Genomic DNA, 19,912 nt, shown 5'->3' on the forward strand with positions numbered 1-19,912 from the left:
GTGGTCTTGAACCGTCAAGTTGGTACTGTTCAAGCTGTTATTGCTTACGAGACTATAAAAAAAAGCACTAATAGCGCGTCTATGGTGACAAAAATCGCGGGGTTGTGTTTGCACAACCGTCACTATCTCGAGGGCCTAGATCCTCTAGAACAACAGTCTGCATTACTCTGGTTCTAGACTTTGTTCCAGTTTCAGCCATACAAAAAATTAGTTCGGTTTTATTTGAGGGGTATTCCTCTCTAGTCACCCGCTCAGGAACGTAGAAGAGTCTTGGCTTTTGCTTTTGCTTGCTTTCCATGCTTTCTGTTCTTCGCTTCTAGGAGATATCCGTGGAAAACTTGTCAACAAACATACCAACGACACGATGGGAAGCGTCGAGATCACAGAGTCAAAGTGCGATGTGTGAGTCTACCAACATCACGTCATGGGATGAAGTGGCTCTTTTGCTCGCTGTTATCGAGTGTTGTTGAAACAAGGTTGCTAACAAGCTATACCGCAGGTTGATCGTTGGTGCCGGGCCAGCAGGGTGAGCTACATCCCCAGGACGACGTGTTGGTTTACAGAAAAAAAGGACGGGATGACAAGAACAAATAAGGAAGAATTTGATCACTGACCTATTTGAATAACTCCCAAGTCAGCCTCATGATGGCAACGTGGATGGCCAGGTGTGGCATCGACGCTCGCATCATCGACAAGCGCGGCACCAAGATCTTTGCTGGGCAGGCCGACGGGCTGCAGCTACGCAGCCAGGAAATCTTTGACAGCTTCGGGTTCGCAGATCGCGCTTGGAAGGAGGCTAATCACATGCTCGAGGTATTATAATATCCATGCTTTTGATACCTGTATGCTCTCTTGTAGAACTTGTAAGCTGACCGATCTGTTTCTGTCGCCAGATTTGTATGTGGGTAAGTTGAATCATAAGCAAGCCCCTTTTCAGAGTGCTACAGCAACTCGCTTTCGGACATTGCCACTCTCTGTTCTTTGGCCACACAATACTACCTATTTCTGGTCGGTACATCTCACATGATTCCAAATAAACAGAATCCAGACTCGACCGGTCGAATCCAACGCTCGGCACGCATCCCCGACACCTCCCCAGGCCTCTCGCGCTTCGTGCAGATTGTCGTGCACCAGGGCCGCGTGGAGCGCTGGTTCCTCGACCACATCCGCAAGCACTCGGGCGACCGGCTGCGGGTCGAGCGCGGTGTGCTACCAGAGTCGCTGGTCATCGACGACGACGCCTGCGCCGACCACTCGGCCAACTCGCACCCCGTGACCGTCACCCTGCGGCACCTGTCGGACGAGGAGGCCACCCCGGCACAGCAGCAGGGAGAGGGTCTGCCTGCGGATGGGCTGTTTCGGAGTAACCTGGCCGAGGACGATACAGATGACTTGATAGCAACAGCGAGAGACCGAGAGTCTGGGAGGGAGGTGGTGCGTGCTAGGTATGTGGTTGGCTGTGATGGGGCGCATAGTTGGACGAGAAGGCAGCTGGGGTATGAGCTGCATGGGGAGCCGACGGATTTCATATGGGGCGTGTTAGGTCAGTTTCTTCCACCACCCCTTACCCATCATCTTCCACCCGTCAAATAGATCATGAGTGCACATGATATCACTAACACCCACACAGATATAATCCCCATCACCGACTTCCCCGACATCCGCATGCGCTGCGCGGTCCACAGCGCCGACGCAGGGTCGCTGATGGTGATACCGCGCGAGAACAAGCTGGTGCGGCTGTACATCCAGCTCAACGAGATCAAACCCGACGCTGCAAGCGGGCGCGCGGACCGGACCAAGATCACACCCGCCACCATCCTCCGCGCGGCGCAAAACATCCTCAAGCCCTACACGCTCACCTACGAGCACTGCGACTGGTGGACCGCGTACCAGATCGGCCAGCGGCTGGGCAGCGATTTCGACTACCGCAGCCGCGTCTTCCTGGCCGGCGACGCCGTGCACACCCACTCGCCCAAGGCAGGCCAGGGCATGAACATCGCCATGCAGGACGCGTACAACCTGGGGTGGAAGCTGGCGCTGGTGGCCAAGGGGCTGGCGCGGCCCGAGATATTAAGAACCTACCACAACGAGCGCCGCCGCGTCGCCGAGGAGCTCATCGAGTTTGACCACAAGTTCTCGCGGCTGTTCTCGGGCCGGCCGGCCAAGGACGTCCTGGACGCCGAGGGGGTCAGCATGGCCGAGTTCCAGGCCGTGTTTGAAAAGGGCAACCTGTTCGCGTCGGGTTTGTCCGTCGACTACGCCGACAGCCTGCTGGTCGCCAAAAAGGGCCCCGGCGCGGCCAGGCAGGACCTGGCGACCGGCGTGCGGCTGGGCATGCGGTTCCCGTCGTTCCGGGTGCTGAACCAGGCCGACGGCCGGTCGTGGCACCTGCAGCAGCGGCTCAAGAGCGACGGGCGCTTCAGGCTGGTGCTGTTCGCGGGCGACGTGCACGCGCCGGCGCAAAAGGCCCGGCTGCAGGGCTTCTGCGACCGCCTGGCGTCGTCGACGTTCCTCAGGCCCTATCTGTACCGCCACGTCGACGTGCTGACGTGCCACTCGGCGAAGCGGGTCGAGACGGAGCTCCTTCGGGACTTTCCCGCCGTGCTGCACCCGTTCGACGAGGAGAAGGGGTGGGATTATGACAGCATCTATGTCGACGACCAAAACTACCACGACCCGTATGGGGACGCCTATGCCAACTACGGAGTGGATAGGGAGGTTGGGTGCGTGGTGGTGTGTAGGCCTGATCAGTATGTTGGGTTTGTTGGGAAGCTTGATGGCGAGAGTTGGGGGGACGTCGAGACCTATTTCAGGAGATTTTTCATGTAAACTTCAGTATAAATCAAGACGCTGGGGAAGAGTGCACCAGCGCAGCTGTGCCAGACCAGGGAGATGATTGGAAATCTGAATGCTAATCCCAATATACCTAAAGAACCATCTGTTTTGTGAAGCATGTCCAGACCCGAGACCCCTTGCCGTGCCGACTCATCCCCACAACCCACTCGGCGCTGTCACAGGTTGCTTCTCTTTGGGAGCCTTGCAACTGGGTGGCACCGCCTATCGAGGGGAAGAGGCTTGCTGAAGTCCCGATTGAGCGGGCTGCACGATCACTCTAGACAAGTCGACGTAACGTCGATTCCATCCCGTCCCCGGGGGTGACCGCTCGATAGCACTGTCCGCACAACAAAACACGTTGGATGTCTTGGGCATTCATTTCTCCTGCACTGTATCTGGACCCTGGGAAATCTTCAAAAAGCAAACCTCCAAATGACCCAAGGACCACAATGAACACCCTTCATTCCCCCATCTTCACGGAGCCTTGGCTTGCGCCTCCAGCACATCGGCATCAAGCTGCTCCATGACCTCTATGACGAGGCTCAAGCTGTCCATAAAAGAATTGACGGCGACGCGGAGCATGCGGTTCGTCGTAGCGCTGTACTCGGTGCGCAGGATCGTCTCCTCGGTTGCGCCTGAGGAAGCAGAGACTGTGGAGAACTCCCGTTGCACGGATGGCGAAAGCTCCTTGTCGACGCTGAGCGAGCCAAGTGCCACTTTGGCTAGCCTGGCCGTAGGGAACGGCACGTCGATGGTGCTGGAGGGTGCATTTCGTGCCAGGGTTATTTGGCGTTAGCAGGGATGGATGGTGCTTCTTTCGTTGGGCGCTCACGTGCTCTTGTTTTGAAATCCAAAAAGTGGGCTGTGACAAGATGAACAGAACTGAACTCGATCTGCGAACCTGAGTGGGCGGTACGAGAAAAAAAAAATAAAGAAATAAAGAATTAAAAGACTCACAGGGTGCAGGGAAACTCGGACATGGTCGCTAGGTACGGCGATTGTTTGGCACAGCCTGAATTGGGTCAAAATAAATAGACAAGATAGATCCGAAGCTATGACTTCATGTATGCTTCGGCCTTGTACAGGACGTGCGTTGTTATTTCTCCGTTGCTCTGGCACAGACTGGGCGCGAACTTGACACTGGAGGCTGTTTTCGCCTTGGTGGGATGAGTTGACTTCGGCCGCCCCCAAAGGGGTCTTTGTCTTGGTATTGGATAGTGACCTCAGTGCATGTGTGGTGAATTCCAGCACGACTGTCCTGCGCTACAGGCCACAGTGGAGCACTCCCCCCTGGTCTCCAGGTCGCCAAGTGGCCCAAGCTCACAGGATCTCGGTAAAGCCCTCGCTCACTCAATTTCACCCAGGCGTTGCCGGGCCAACTCGGCTTGCCCAAGAGGGACACTACCTGCCCAGGTGTAAACTGGGGCAACGGCCTTGATTGGTCGCACCCCGGCTTGTTGTGTTTGTAGACAACCATGAGACCCACATTTAACACACAACAACAAAGGCAGGGGTCGTGACGATACGCAATACAAAGTCCAGAACCTTTTTGTTTCTGCGAAATGGAGCTCCGATGTTGTTGTTGTTGATCCCCGACCGTCTTCACATAACTTGACATCGTCAACCTCCTCCGACCATCCCTCGTTTCTTTCCCTCTTCCTCCCTCCCTAAACCTCGTCGTCGTGTCGGCTTCCTCTGGAAAGGATTGAAAGTTTGTTGCATCGCATCATTTGAAGGTCATTCCGTATGCGCGCTAGCATCCAGCATTGCATTGCATTGTGAGCAAAACAAGACGGGTCGAAAAGAAAAGCGGCGCTCCTTGTTTGTTTTGTTTATCCATTCGAATCGCCACCTCAAACCACAACGTCTCCTTTATTTTGGTCGCGCTCCGTCGCCGCACCGCATTCTACACAAGCAGCAGCAACATCATTCGTCATCATCTCTAGCATCTTACCTGCGCCTTTGGTATCGCATTTGTTCCTTCCTTCCTGGCATATTCTGGGGCTCGTGGCGCTGAGATGGCGCCTTCGATTTCCAAGAGCTCCAACATGGGCCAAGTCATTGAGTACATTGAGAGTAAGTCCAACCCAAGGCTCAGCGCAGCCATTCTTCATCGCGCACAATCTCCCGTCTCTCGAACTGCTTGCGACGTGTTCCGCGGAGCTAGCTCGGTTACGTCTGCTCTGGATCTCGTCCAGAATCACCGGCGATGCCATGGAGACAAGCGACAACAATATCCCTCACCTCGAGAGCCAGCCTCCCGCCTTCTTGGTCCCGTATCCGCTGCTCTTTACATACAAATATCCAGTAACGCTAACGGCATTCATCCCAGACCGCTTATATCTCGCATCATACGTAAACCCTCCCGAGGCCGACACCCTCTTTCCCTACCCGGAGCCGCCCACCCGCTCCCCCACCAAGCGTTCGAGAGCTGCAGTCGAGCCGACCCCCGTCGCCGCCCGCAAACAGCCATACTACTTTTCCATCGACGATTCGCTTCTCTACAATGCCTTCCACCACGACTTTGGCCCATTGCACATTGGTCACCTGTACCGCTTTGCGCTCGAATTCCATGATATCCTTGGTGCCAAAGAGAACAAGGACCGACCAGTAGTTTTCTGGAGCAGGGCTGACCCGAGGAGTATGTTTAAGGTTTTAAACGATGCACTGTAATGCCTGACAAATGCGCTAACGTTTTGTTTTCTCTCTTCACAGGCCGAGCCAATGCTGCCTGTGTACTGGCATGTTATATGGTGCTGATCCAGTCTTGGCCACCGCACCTGGCGCTTGCGCCTATCGCACAGGTCGACCCTCCATTGATGCCCTTCCGTGACGCTGGCTACAGCACAGCCGACTACGGAATCACAGTACAAGATGTCGTTTATGGTGTATGGAAGGCCAAGGAGGAAGGCTGTGTGATGCTCGACTCTTTCGACCTGGGCGAGTACGAAAAGTACGAGCGTGTTGAGAACGGCGACTTCAACTGGATTACACCTCACTTCCTGGCCTTCGCCTCGCCAATGCACTATCCCGTCGACAGGGTAACCGAAACCATGGGAGAAGCATACAAGCTCCTGCCCAAGACCATCGCAGACGTCAACAAACATCCCGACCTGCCGGATCCCTTCAAGAATGTTCTCTGCCACTTCTCCGAGAAGAACATTGGCCTCGTTGTGCGCCTCAACTCCCAACTGTACTCGCCATCCTATTTCGAGTCCCTTGGCATTCGCCACTTGGACATGATCTTTGAGGACGGTACATGCCCACCCCTGTCGCTTGTGCGCAAGTTCATCCGCCTGGCCCACGAGACAATTACGATACGTAAGCGCGGTATCGCCGTGCACTGCAAGGCCGGCCTGGGCCGCACTGGCTGCCTCATCGGCGCCTACCTCATCTACCGCCATGGCTTCACGGCCGACGAGGTCATTAGTTACATGCGCTTCATGCGCCCGGGTATGGTTGTCGGCCCGCAGCAGCACTGGCTTCACCTGAACCAGGGCGTGTTCCGTGAGTGGTGGGTTGAGGAGAGGGTGGCTCGCAAGTTGCGCAAGGAGCTTGCTGCGGCAGCCCAAAACACAGCCAACACGGGCGTCCCGAGCACCCCAATCCGTGCCATGCAGAAGGCTAGCCTGGGGCGCACCAGCGCCACACAGGCCAGCACGCCACCCAGCAAGTCGCGCACACCGCTCGGCGAGATGGACACGGAGAGCAACACAGTCGGTGTTCAGGAGGATTACCTGCCTGCCCCAACACCCGGTCAGCCACGAAAGACGGGAAGGAACCCTAGCGGGCGTCACCACCCTTACTCTCGCAACGACGCGGGCACCAAGGGCGAGGAACAGCAACACACTTCGGAGTCTATCTCGGTGCACCGCAGCACCAACGAGAGCGATGAGGAGTGGCACATGCGTATGGCTAGGACCTCGACACGAGCCAGCCCCAACGAGAAGAAGCAACGCAGCGCCAGCCACACCACCACCACCACAACAACACACCACGTCTACTCTTCCTCTTCCACCTATGTCGACAATGACGCTTCCAACGATATTGAGAACATCGGTTCCTCTGTCGGAAGAACAAAGTCGGTCAAGGAAGAGGCACGTTCCAGCGCGAGCGGTGTGCTGGCCAAAGTTCGTGGTGTAGAGCGCTCCGGGAGCACGAGGAGGGCGGCTGCTTCGACCACAGTGGGCAAGGAGCCGACCGGCATCAGGAAGACGAGCGGCAGGGTAGCCAGCGCTCACGCGGGAGCTGTGCGAAAGGCTTCAGGGCTGTAAATGCCCTTGTCAGCTTTTCTTTCTTACCCACTCTCTTTCCTTGCCCTCGACTGGGTGGAGAGAGGTCTTTATACGATGTTTTCTTGCGGAAACGACGTGACGAGATTTACGACCACTCTTTTTCTTCTCATTCTTGTTTGCTTACTATTGTCTTGTGTATACCTCTGCGTTCAGCCATCCATTGCATACAGCTGGCGTTTCTCTTTTTGTTTTGTCTTTAATCTCTCGTCATGCTTGGACTTTTCAAACAAGCTATTTTTACGCTTTTACTCACAACAATGGTGTGGAGCTGGCAAGTCACAAGCCAGACTTCCGGTGTTCCGTCAGCCATAACCTTGTTTGTCTGGTATTCCACAGAGTCATGGATAATAAGTTATCTCTTTGGCTGTTCTTTACTTCCGTTTCCATGGTTTTGTGGAAGTCGTCTATGGGCGTTCTTGGAAGGGGAAAGTGGGAGTCGGTATTTCTACGGAGTTTTTGGGTTGTCTTATTTTTCATTTTGATTAAAGTTATATTCAGGCCCTTCTAACGCTTGGCTCCTGTTTTTGAGTTCAAAGGCTTGGAGATGCAGAAAAGAATTAACTGTTTCATCAATTAAAACCGTTCAAAACACTGTCCTGTCCCTACCTATCTATAATTTTGGTGTATCGATGATCTTGTCAACCTGCTTGTTTCCTAACTGCATTGTATTATCGTGTCGAGATTAATTCATCAATGTCAATTCTCAGTGGAAACTGTCGTTTAAAGGAATCCTCTTTCATTGCATTCCATACAAGATTGTCTATCGCCTGACGGAAGGCCGCATGTCTCCAGAGCGTATGATCCAGCTATTTAAATTCGGTCAAAGTCTGAATATACTGCACCCTAGTGCTTGATACACCTAGAGCTGCCGGATGGCTGGAAAGTTGCAACGGCCAGCCAATCACAAGACGGTGTTTGACTGGACAGCTACCTACCTTGGTAGGTAAAGTTTAGGTTCGAAACCAGCACCCGGGTATGGACAGACACGTGGCAGAGGCTCTTGTAAACACGTGAAAATATCAAGGCAGCTGGCAGAACTATTGTTTGGGAACGTTTGCTGCCTGGTATCCCACCGATAGGCTGACACGGCCACTGCCGGCTGGAGCTTGATGTGGAGATGGAGATTGTTATTCGCTAGGAGGGTATTTTTGTATATATATCTTAGACGAGCACGTGTATATACAGAAACAAGGCTTTGGGAGTATATGATGAGAAAAGTGGAATTAGCAGGGCAAGAAAGCTGCAAAACTGGTATGCGGTTATTGCACCCCTGTCAAGGTACCTAGGTAATAATGTATACAGTCAAGCATCCACATACTGCCCCTATGAAATAAGTAAATAAATAGTACAGCTTTCATTGACGAGGTGTGCTCAAGACTGTGCTACGAAAAAATATATATTGGAAATTTTGGCCCTTGACTTGCCCAACTGCGTCAGTTCAGAGGTGAATAAGAACTGGAGGTACAGAGCAGTGCTTGGGTGTGTAATCAAGACCTTCTGGAATAGCCTGCACAGTATAAATATATTAAATATTCTGAAACCGGGTTGTATGTTAGTCATTCACGAGGTAGCAGTCATCACCATGAATAAAAACAAAAACAAATGCAGGGAGCTGTGAGTTGTACTTAGCAACCGTCGATCGCGCCATCTCGTAATCAGTGGTATATACCTAAGATATTCAAATATTCTCGAAAGAACCTACTTCTAGCAATGGCTTTATTTGTTCTGCTTTATTCTCCATGTTCTTTATTCACAACCTCGTTCAACTTTTCCAATCTCAAGAAAAAGAGAGGAAAAAAGCATCGTCATATCCGACCAGGGCCTTACCAGTGACAATGCCATTACTGAAGGATGCCGATGGACTCCCGTTGATGCCGATTGGATGCCCTGAAAGAGTTTGCCAGAGTCGCGCCAAAGGCAGAAAAGGGCTGTAGTCCCTCATGGATGGACTCCCATCAGTTAATGCCAGGGCTGGAATCCATGTTTTCTTTAGTTTTAAATTTCGAAAATAATGCTTGGAGAGGAAGAGGGTCATCACTTGATTTCTTGATCTCAAGGGCATACTGTATACCTGTAACTTGTGCCCATTTTCCTGGTATTCTGTGGACTGTGTAAAAAGGCAAGCTGTTACTCTATCAACGTCGCCCGGGAATACATTGGCAGGTGTGGAGATGCTCAGCTGGTTTAGGAAGCATCCATATGAGCTTTTGTTTTCTTCTTCGCTAAAATAGAGGCTTCCTGTTGCAGCCTGGCAGGCGTACATGCCGGGCTTTTCTCAAGTCTCCAAAGAACCGGTAAGTTGCTCGTTGGTTGACTACCTTGGGTAGATAGGTACCTAACAGAGTGCGGCAGGCACCAACAAATAAAGATTGACCTGCTCGGAAACTAACGTAGCAAACGGCCGCTGCAGCACCGACCTCACTTACTCATCAGAACCAAACCTCATTCACCCGTTGGCACCAACCTCACCAACACCGTAGCACCCACCATCCTCAATCAATGGCGGTCGATCTGAAGCGTCGGTTGGAGAGCTGGATCGCCGATCCCCAGCTTGGATCGCCGCTGTTTGGCAGATTGCATGCGGAAATCCGCCTCGACATTTTCGAGCTGGCGCTTTTGACCCAAGACATCTTTCTCGACACCTGGTTGAAGTACGAAAATGCAGACAGCTGCAGCGAACCTCCCAACTTCTGTCTGCGCCATGACCATGATGGGAATCCGGACGACGATGTCTGATCCGAGATTGCGACCAAGATGCCACTGGCGATCGAAGCCTCCAACCCACTAGATATCGACTCAACTCTTTCTGACCCAGAGGGCACCTGCTTCAATGTCGGCAAGTATCAATTTCCAGCCGACACCGGCCCCAGCTTCCCCCACAAGAGGCTATCACCCACGCTACTCGCAACCTGCCGGCGAGTCTTCATCGAGGCGCACCTGTTGATATTCAAGAATGAACGCGGACATCAGGTGGAGGGACAGCGCTTTTGGAAATCTTGGATCCCAAAATCAAGACCTGATTCTCCGGAGGGCAAGCCGGGCGTCAACAAGTCTTGCATCGCCTGCGCGTATTGGGAGCCGCGAGAGGACCGAGTGGGAGCGCCGCTCCACCATGCTGAACTTCTCTGGCGGTTTGGACTATTATCAATCCTTCCTCTCCAACCAAAGTCTGTATTCCTCGTGATCGAGTGTACTAAACGACACCCGTGGACACCGTGGAGCATGTGCGACTTTGCCCTCGTGACATGAAAGGCGAATCAATAGCATGCGCTTCTCCTATGGAGGTGCTTGATCAATCCGCCAAGAAATACCAGAAGGCCAAGAGCGAGGGCCGTCTGACCAGCCTTGGAGACAGCAGTAGTGGCCCCTACAGCTCCAAGGTCAGCGGACTGACAAGACCAACCTGGATGCCAGCCATAGCAGACATCTACCCCTTGGGCTCATGGGCGCGCGAATTCGTCAATTTTCCCAAAATTCAGACCTTGACAATGAACTTCCACTGCTCGGAGAACTGGCGCGCCAATTTTGAAGTCATCATAGATTACGTCGTGGAGATGTGGCGCTTTCCGCTGAACCCCCACCACGCCGGTTACTATTACCTTGCCGCCGAGGGCAACCCAGTCCGCAAACTCTCATGGCGCGGACAGATGGGTCATTGGGAGGATCAATGCCCCCTTTTTCACGTTTTACCTGGTCGTGCCTTGTCATATTGACGGGGACTGCCCAACGCATGCCGCCAGCCGGGATAAGGTCTCTAGGTTCATAGGGCCACGGATGTACACGTGGACTGTGACATGGACACGAAGGAGGTACGACGGGCCCGAAGAGTATCCCTACTGAGATCTGGTTGAGGTGGATGAGGAGGATTACTGGGAAGACAGTGACTCGGAGTCGGACGAGGACGTTGACCTTGTTGCTTTGGGGCCGAAATCGAAACTGCCGGAGGAGAAGGAGAATGAGGCTGAGGCAGACAAAGATGGCGACGACGAGACCAACAATGTTCAAGATTAGACTGCCAAGTTTGAGAAGAAGTAAACAAAGAGTTTTGCCGTCTCTGTTGTTTAGTTCTTTTCCAAGCCCAATGGCCTAGTTATGTGAGCCAAGTTTTGTAAACTCCGCCTTCGATTTGTGTGGTAGAGACATAAGGAGCAACTGACCTTTCAGTGTGTTGCAGTTACCTCGGTACCTTGTATCGAACATCAACTGGTCCCAGCTGGGCTACCTTTTGACTGCTCGCGTGTGAAAACCAACCGCTCTCCCAAGGGAGACCATTAGGAAAACCCTCACCAGCTATGGAAGAGAAACTCACCGGCCGGAGTTATATTGTTCCATGCCATGGAAATCAATTCAACTCATCGGAAATTCACTGCCGGGTCCGCGCTGTCGGGACTCGAATGAGATCATCTGTTCTTTGACGCGGTTGGCCAGAGATGAGTTTTTACATTTTTCGGCTGGTTCACCGTCTCAATCTACCCCACCCACGGCAGCCCCATGTCATTTGCCAACCGGCACTAGAGACTAGGCTAGGCTGCAATTTACTCTTCACAGCAAGGCTGCAACTAAAAGTAAAATAGAGTACTAGCCAGAAACCTACTATGTACCTAGTCTTCCTTCATCGTCTCATCTCGGAGGCCTCATGAGAGGACATGCATCATTTTGTGGGGGACTATGCAGTCGATAGGCAGCAATAAACGGTCTAGTGTCACGATCCGGACTGTCCGATGGTCAGAGAGTCTTTTAGAGAAGAAAAGTTGACGATTACAGTGTCGCGAACCGTGACCATGATGCGGTGACACGGTTGGCATTGGAGGTAGAAGCTTCGGGCAACAATCATACCATCATCTTGGTCCGGAGGAGATATACCCAAGGGAATGTGATGAGTGATGATGTATGCTTTGATGTTGAACCAACACCAGTCTAGGCAATCCAGTCCACATATAGGGCCCAGTCAGTTGGCTCATGCTCTTCGCCCATATTGACCGTCTTGAACGACCACCGTCATAAGAATATCATCGTAGGGCTGGCTGGAATGAATGGAGGTTTTAGTGGTTTGCTTTTTGGGCGAACACAAAGGCCAGCGAGTTCGTTTCCTACTTGAGGACCAACAACCAAAAAAAAGGGGACCCAAGTCGTGACCTGTGATTGACTATCACCCCCCGAGCTTAGTATGTAGAAAAATGGTGGGTTGCACGACACGCGCGGGTTTTGTGGTGATAGTTGATTTTCATCCAGAGATCAAAGTAGGAAACCCAACCCCCCACGATGTGCGACCCGAACCATCCCTGTTGTGTTCCCGCTAGATAGGTCCCAGGCAACGAAAATATCGTCCTCTTTGCTTTTTCAGAAGATGAAAAATAGCCACGGACAGCAAATGACGAAGCAGGCAGGTAAAGACCTCGATAAAATGTTCGCCGGGCTTCTGGAAAGGGTTGCTGCGCCTAGAGTCGAGTGGGTTGGGTTCGGTGGTAGCGATGCGGCCAGAAATGCGGCCAGGCGGAGGGAGGGGGGAACACGCCAGGCTTTTATAGACCAAACTTCATATGCGCGAGGGCGAGGCAGAAGTCTAAGCCTCGATTGCGAGTGTGTCAGACTTTCAAGACCGTTTGCTCCTCCTCTCTTTTTTCACTCTCTTCTACTCCTTGGAGTGGATGGCCCGACTGCAGACCCTGGGGGAGTGCGCATAATGCTAACTGCGAGTTTGGGTTCAAAGTCACAATCAGCCTTGAAAGCCTGCCAACAGGTCGGTCGCGCTTCCATTGGTAATATTGACCAATGATGAGACTCCAGGGATGCAGTAGTTGTGGGGTGAGCGACCCACACCATCGGGCCAATTTGACCTCCACACAAACAGACGCAATGATCGCGGTCAAACAACTCTTTGCTCTGCCATTGAAATGTTAGGGAGTAAGGGCGATTCAAGCGACCTGCCCTGACCTACTGGTCTATTTCATGGCTTCTTTACGGCTCAGACTGTATTTCAGCGATTAAAATCAGCCTTGTGGGATTATCATATACTGCCACTCTCGACGCGCTGGTCAAGTGTCCTGGCTGATTGTGACCAACAATTTGTTGGCTCTTATCATTGACGGTCCGCGTCGACTCGAAGGATAAGCCTGCTCTTCACAGACAATCATTCGGTACTGGGATGCACAATGCATACAGCCGCATTTAGTCAATGAAAGGTACCTCGAATTTCTATGGAATTGAGACGGAACAAAGCCGTTCACTGCCTTTCCACCTACCCCTCCCTCCCAAGCAAAGTATACGTCGTGCCTAGTGCCAAGGAAGCCAAAGCAACGTTATTTCTCAACTTGTTTCCTAATCGGTGCATCAAAGCACCCTATCTTGGATACAATCCCCTTTCGCCAAAGCACCCCCAGGTGTATCCACAGTACAATACCTGCATTTGCTTTGGTCACTGGATGAAGTTGATGTTGGCTGTGGAAAGCACCGAAAAGTACCTTAGCTAGGCTGTCGTATGGTGACATTAGGCATGCTCAGAATCGGCTTGTTCGTCTAACGAACGTCACCTTGCACTCCAAAATGACCATGGCTTCTCTCCCTCACAGGCTGCAACTACCCCTCAACTTCACATCTTCCTATCATGTTCTCGTGGGCCGGGCCTGGGGTGGACCTGATATCAATCTCCACCTCCAAGGTGAGCAAAAGAAGAACTTGTTGCCGGCAGCATCACGAATGGGGTATGGCTCGTCAAGAAGCAGCACTGCCGCAGCCATCATCTCATTAAGTGCGACCCATTGTACTCAGCCCGGCCACGTTATAGAGTGCTTACCCCGGTTTCCATATTTGGCCGGCCTGCATATGGGTCTACATCTTGACGCTAGTCTCCTACCTTGGGTATATACCTACCTACGCAATGGACATGGTCGTCTGCCTATGACAGTCTCTCGACTTGTTGGATATAAAGATCTTGCCATACGCACAGCATGACCACACCACTTCGATGTCTGGGCGGTATGAACCTACCTCCAACTCATATTCTCGTGCTACTTCTTTCATGTCCAACCCTCCCACAACAGGTCTGAGACAACTCAACCTCCGCGGCATGGCTCCCACCACGAGAGCACAGGCTATCCGTCGTCTCGCCGAGGCCGGGGCATTGGCAGGTGAGTACTCTGATACTGGTGATTCGGACAGTGACTTTGAGGGCGAAGATCCAGATCAGATAGTTCGCTCCCCCTTCACCGGTCTGCTTTACGACATCAGCCGGCTGCCAACTCAAGATTCAAGTCAAGGCACCAGCCACAGCTTCGTCGTGCCCGACCAGTTGGGTCAGGACCGAGACGCACAAGGGCATATCAGGGAGCTCTTTAGCGAGTTGCGCTGGCACGAGACACCACCAGTCAGCCTCCACTTCACAGGAGTCGATGGAGGCCATCAGTTCTATGCTTTTCAGCTAAGGGAGTTCACCCCGCTGTCCATTCGTATCGGCACTCCAGACAGCAAGTGGCCTGGACCGCAGTGCATCTGCAAAAACCGCAAGCCTTGCCAGCATCTCCTATGGCTATATGACGCCATAGCAAAGCTGACCCTCTACGGGCACGACCAGGCGGAGCCTCTCAAGGTCGAGGCCGATGGTTCCATTCCTGCACTTGGAAATCTCTTCCAGAGGATTGCCGACTACCGTCTCAACCTGCTGACCGACGGCTTACACTCGGCCGTCGGCAGCCACGAGGCATATCGCGCCCCGCCTTGGGTTCGCGTCGATGAAGTCAACCAGATACTGTCTGCATTCGACGAGACAGACGACGAGGAGCAAAACAATATCAACAGGAACAAGAGGCGACAGCAGAAAATCGGAGCACCGCGCAGCCACGGCGAAAAGCGCAACCTACGCGAAACAGTGCGGGCGCTGCTCGAGCGCAACAACGAAGTCTTTTCCATCTTTCTCAACCTGCTCTCGCCGCGCGAACGAGCACGCAACCCCTACGCGCGCCTGCAGGCCCGCGTCGACCGCATCCTGCACGAGCTGGACCGCTACTCCGAGTCGCTGTCGGACCGGGACGCGGCGAGGCAGCGGGTCGCGATGGGTGCGGACCTCGAAGGCACCTGCGACGTCGCGTGGGCGGCCAGGCACGTCCTGGGCGCGGTCGGGCAGGTCAAGAGCGAGCTGCTCCGGGGCGACGGGGCCCAGGAGTGGGAGAGGGGCGACGCGGCGCGGGCGCTGGTCTACATACTCCGCAAGATCGTGTTCGAGCACGACGAGGACAAGCATGGTGGCGCTGCCGCCGAGGATAGGAATCTATACGCCACGCTGGTCGGCGGGCGGGCCGCTTCTGGGTTTGTGGTGGATGTGTTGGAGTTGATTCCGGACCAGACACAATGTGAGTCCGTCATCGGCCTGAATGAAATATTACGTACGGTTTCTGAATCACATCTGCTAACCCGTCGCTCACCGTCAAAAAAGATATCGACGAGTTGGAAGACGTCAAGAGAGAGATCAGGGCCAAACGACGCGTGAACAAGACGTGGTTTGCCAAGCTGGAGCAGGTCATCCGGCTGATGCGGGAGAGCGTCGTGCGCGAGGACGACAGGGAAAAAGGCAGGGCTGTCGGCGGAGTTGCCTACCCTCCCCTGTCGAGATCTGGCGCCGGCGTCGGATCCAGCGCGAGATCCAGCCTCAGTGCGGGCTCCAAGAGGCGGTGGGAGGACGACTGAGCTAGCCAGGGCAGGCCCCTTGACTACGTTTGTTAGTGAACATGGTTTGCTGCGTGTTGTTCTACTGCCTTGCGCATCCCCTGGCTGGGATGTAGGGGCTAGTGGAGGTATTACATTTTGCTTGAAGCCGGAACGACTAGACTAAAGACTGCCATAGACCGGCGGGACCGACCTTCTCACTGTTTCTTTCGAGCTTTTTTTTTCCAATCCCTGTCAGGGAGATGAAGAATCGTCTCAACTCAACCACTTCCAAAGACCACCATTGGGAGAGATTCAAGGTGAATCTCGAGTCTATAGAACTCGCCACAATAATATTTCTCTTGGCTGGCCACGAATAACATGTAAAACCCTCCCAAATTCCAGGCACACATCATAGACAATGAGTTTGAGAGCAGAAGAGAAGGACTTACGCGCCCAAGCCGAAAGCGGCAGGCCGTTGCTCACCACCAACGACCAGGTGCTGAAAACTGCATTCATCTACATGGAAAGATGGCCTGTGGGGCACAAACGGAATCTTTAATGTCGTCGACAAACTACACGCACGCGGCTGGTCGTTTGGCCACGGGGACTATAAGTTTAGCCGCACTTTTGATACCTTTCACCTCATTTTTTTGAAGGGAGATCCTGCAATGCGCAGGCGCCAAACAATTTCAGGGGCTACCCAGATCTATGCATCTGCGCACTGGTGGTTGGCAAAAGCTTCCAAACATCTGATTGTCCGGCTCATCAAGACATTCATACATCAATTAGCTTCCCAGTTCACATACTTCTGTCCCGTGTACGTAGCTGCAAGGGCCCACTATGCTGGAACCTGGCCCTCCGTCGATCATCTCTCTCGCTATAATCGTCGCCACCGTAACTGTCATAGTGCGAGTGCTGCTTTTTTCTCTGCCCCCAGCCACGGGCTTGAAAGTCATCAGATTGGAACCTCGGCAAGGGTGCGTGCCTGGGTGTCCGCATGTACTCAATTCGCCTGACCATGTTTCCGCCAAACATGTAGGAGCCTCCTCGGGCAAAATGCCCCAAATTCAGGCTCACCAGCATCACCTTGAGGGCTTCCTCCTGATGCGCGAACGTGTGCAGCCAATAGAAGCGGCCCGGGCTGGTCATGAGGATCTTGAGGCGTGGCCCGTTGAGCCCGCTCCGTTGATCGTCACAAATTTCCGCCAGTGTTTTTACCAGTAGCAAGAGATCCTCCTGCCACGGGTTCTCGTAGTAAGAGATGCCGTCTATTATGCAATAGACCGTCGAGGCTTGGGGAATTTGGTCGACCAGCTCCTCGAAAAGATGTAGCAATGTCTGAAGCCGATCTCTCTCAGGCCTGTTCTTGTTCTTATGGTTTGGTTCTCTCGTAGCATTGCCGCCGTCTTTATTGATGCTGCGCGTGGCATCGACCCTTCCCAAGCTCTGCTTGCAGATCTCGGGCCAGATACTTCTGCGCTCTTGCAGGAAGCCGAGGTCCGGGGTGCGACTTTCATCCGCGGCACTGGCGGTCCATCGAATGTTGGAGACTAGGAGCTGACTTATCAAGCTTCGCATGATCCCCTGAGGACCAGAGAGCTCATCCTCAGTCGAGGAGTGCTGGCCACAAGCAAAGAACAAAGCAATAGCCTCTGTGGGTGACTCTTCTTCAAAAGCGCCTGCCCCAAGTACGTGAGCAAGAGAGGCGGCAAAAATGGTCAATGGCGAGACCACGCCTTGAGACTCTTGGAGGCAGTGGCCTTCCACCATGAGGAATTCCGACTCTGTCGAGGTCATCCAGTCTCCGAACTTTTCTGTCTCAAATAGCTGATTGGCGCGGCTCATGGCTTTTGGTTTAAATAAAGACTGCTTGCGGACCATATCGTCCCTGTCAAAGATGGCTGTCTCGTGTCCTTCATCAGAGGCGATGGCGTTTAGAAGTTTGTTGATGTCGAGATTCCAGAACTGCCTTTGTCGACTGATCTGGCTGTCCATTATCTGAAGACGTTTTGAAGAATGGGGCCGTGAATCTTGATGATAGAAACATGTTAGAAATACTGTTTGAAATTACTTCGGGCAAAAAAGAGGTCGCCCGGCTTACCAGCAATAAGCGTGCATCGTAGCGCATCGGCAAACATGTCGTGGACACGGTTCCAAATCTCCTTCAAAACGTTATCACGATCATCCAGCCGTCCCCTGACTAGATTCTCGGTCTCGCATTGTCTCCGCTCCATTTCTTCTCGGAGCTGATCGAACTTGTAATTCAAACCGGCGACCCCAGATCTTGTCTGCTTTATCTCTCGACTCGCTTCCAGGATGTTTCGGTTGGCTGTTTGGATGCCCGCGCTGTCCAGAAATCGGCTGTAGTCTTTGAGCGAGGACAGGGCAGATTTGACTGGTGCCAGGATGTCCTCGACCTCATTTGCCGCATCTCCAAAGACGTCCTTGAGCGCTCTACCGACGATTGACTTTCCCTTACAAATCTTCTCTGACCATCGTGATGGTGGCTCTGCTGCACGATTCTCCGAGTAATTTCCATGTTGGCTGTTAGATATGGAATTCTGACCCTTCAGGAATCAGACGCACCTGAGAACATGACAGAGCTCTTGTCCCGTCGCAAAAGTACAGAGATGAGAGAGGCAAGACACTCGAAGAGCTTGCAGTAAAACTCTCGAACCTTGTTTATGAGTTTATCATCCCGCTTGTGTAGGTTCTGGAGACGATGTGCCTTCACAAGCCATTGTGTGACTGACGAAAAGCACTCTAAGATTTTCTCGCAGGTCTCGCACCTCCTCTTCACGGCCTGCTCACACGCATAGACAAAAGAAGTTAGTTTAGTAGAAATGCACATCCAAAGGCTGGCACTAGACTGTGTGTCTCACGTTGAATATAATCATCAAGCCGCCTTTGATAGGGGCGATTCCATTGTCACTTGGGATGCAGTCTAGGGCTGGGACCAGACTTCGCATCATTCCAGCTCCATGGCGATGCAAAAATTTGTTGCTTCTCTTGTACTCGGCTTCGGACTTTTCCAGCTCATCCGCGACGTCTGTCCATGTGCATGTGCCGGGGTTCAGGCCAAGGGGGTTTTCCTTCAGGTATGAGCCAATGGCGTCGTTGAGCGCCCTGAACAGTGAAGAATGGCTGTCAGAGATGATAGACGTGCAAAATATGCTAGCTAGGTGGGTTGTGCTCGGAAGAAAAAGAGTTGGCAGTGGACTTGCCTGCTGTTGCTTCTAAAAACGCTGGTGTATTCCGAGCGTTGTGTGTCGTATACCAACTCGCATTTTGGAAGGTCGTGTGGGAATACGGTCGTCTCAACAGTCATGTAGTGTTTGAAGAGCCTCCTTTCTTCTTCTTCATCCAAGATTTCTCTTAGGGATTGGGGCTTTTGGCGCTCTACCTCCATGTTAACTGATAGAAGGCCAAAGCCAAGGGTGATAGGAAGGGTCGATATGAAGCAAACGGAGGATTATCTCAGGAGGTTTCTACAGTGCTGGTATATCTACCACCTGGATGTCAGATGGAAACTCCAAGCGCGGCCAATCAATATTATCGAAGTGCGGCTGTGCGAAGTCGGGAAATTCCCAGAGACCCGTACGGATTTGGAAGGGAGGCAGGCAGGAGGAGAAGATTGATACAGAAGACAAATGAAGCAGTGAACAATTGAGCAAACTCCCAGTAGCTTCCATGTTAGATTGGGTTGCAGCAAATTAGGTCCCTGGTAGGTACCTTAGGTAGGTACCTAGGGACAAAAGAGCATGACCTTCGGTCGGGTATAACGGCTAAATGCTTTGGCGAAGTGCATGCATTCCACGAGACCTATTGAAAGCGTCTGCTGTGCTGTTGGTTATGGAAGGTGCGGAGGATGCCGATGTTGTAGACCGGAGTGTTGCATCGATTGAAGCGCCAAGGTTGGGGTGACAAGCAGCAGCAGCAAATCAAAGCCATCGACGTGTGTGACCTGACGGTATCTCTCGTACCATTCCCAGCCCCCTGCATAAGGGATGGATGGGAGGGGAGGCTCTTGGCTGTGCCATGTCATGGCGAGACACCAACAACATCAATATCGTCTGCAAGTCTATCCTCAAGATAGCTGAGAAATCTGCATTAGGTACCTAATTGGGGTTTGGGATTGAGGA

At 52.8% G+C, this 19,912-nt stretch overlaps 6 protein-coding genes across 6 annotated transcripts; 4 read left to right on the forward strand and 2 right to left on the reverse strand.

Annotated features, from left to right (window-relative positions):
* Positions 1-364: 364 nt before the first annotated feature.
* Positions 365-3,116, forward strand: MGG_04639 (phenol 2-monooxygenase; the record flags this gene model as incomplete). The annotated part of the gene is made up of 7 exons (XM_003710816.1): positions 365-402; positions 500-526; positions 639-813; positions 894-905; positions 1,042-1,543; positions 1,631-2,750; positions 2,933-3,116. The coding sequence occupies 7 exons, from the start codon at positions 365-367 to the stop codon at positions 3,114-3,116; spliced, it is 2,058 nt and encodes a 685-aa protein (XP_003710864.1).
* On the reverse strand, positions 2,402-4,067 carry MGG_04638 (uncharacterized protein). Its single transcript, XM_003710817.1, has 2 exons — positions 3,793-4,067; positions 2,402-3,592 (listed from the first exon to the last, which is right to left on the reverse strand). The coding sequence occupies exons 1-2, from the start codon at positions 3,813-3,815 to the stop codon at positions 3,310-3,312; spliced, it is 306 nt and encodes a 101-aa protein (XP_003710865.1). The 5' UTR covers positions 3,816-4,067; the 3' UTR covers positions 2,402-3,309.
* A 335-nt stretch (positions 4,068-4,402) lies between these two features.
* Positions 4,403-7,856, forward strand: MGG_04637 (tyrosine-protein phosphatase CDC14). The gene is made up of 3 exons (XM_003710818.1): positions 4,403-4,911; positions 5,168-5,476; positions 5,551-7,856. The coding sequence occupies exons 1-3, from the start codon at positions 4,854-4,856 to the stop codon at positions 7,107-7,109; spliced, it is 1,926 nt and encodes a 641-aa protein (XP_003710866.1). The 5' UTR covers positions 4,403-4,853; the 3' UTR covers positions 7,110-7,856.
* Positions 7,857-10,083: 2,227 nt separating this feature from the next.
* On the forward strand, positions 10,084-11,141 carry MGG_16509 (uncharacterized protein; the record flags this gene model as incomplete). Its single annotated transcript, XM_003710819.1, has 3 exons — positions 10,084-10,297; positions 10,395-10,781; positions 10,972-11,141. The coding sequence occupies 3 exons, from the start codon at positions 10,084-10,086 to the stop codon at positions 11,139-11,141; spliced, it is 771 nt and encodes a 256-aa protein (XP_003710867.1).
* Positions 11,142-13,976: 2,835 nt separating this feature from the next.
* MGG_04635 (uncharacterized protein) lies at positions 13,977-16,294 on the forward strand. Its single transcript, XM_003710820.1, has 2 exons — positions 13,977-15,475; positions 15,559-16,294. Exons 1-2 carry the CDS (start codon positions 14,095-14,097, stop codon positions 15,807-15,809), a joined length of 1,632 nt encoding a protein of 543 aa, XP_003710868.1. The 5' UTR covers positions 13,977-14,094; the 3' UTR covers positions 15,810-16,294.
* Positions 16,295-16,568: 274 nt separating this feature from the next.
* MGG_04634 (uncharacterized protein) lies at positions 16,569-19,179 on the reverse strand (the record flags this gene model as incomplete). The annotated part of the gene is made up of 5 exons (XM_003710821.1): positions 16,569-17,800; positions 17,872-18,282; positions 18,357-18,573; positions 18,653-18,914; positions 19,052-19,179. 5 exons carry the CDS (start codon positions 19,177-19,179, stop codon positions 16,569-16,571), a joined length of 2,250 nt encoding a protein of 749 aa, XP_003710869.1.
* Between the last annotated feature and the right edge of the window lie 733 nt (positions 19,180-19,912).

This window comes from Pyricularia oryzae, chromosome 1 (assembly GCF_000002495.2).
Source record: "Pyricularia oryzae 70-15 chromosome 1, whole genome shotgun sequence".
Taxonomy (NCBI): Eukaryota; Fungi; Ascomycota; class Sordariomycetes; order Magnaporthales; family Pyriculariaceae; genus Pyricularia; species Pyricularia oryzae.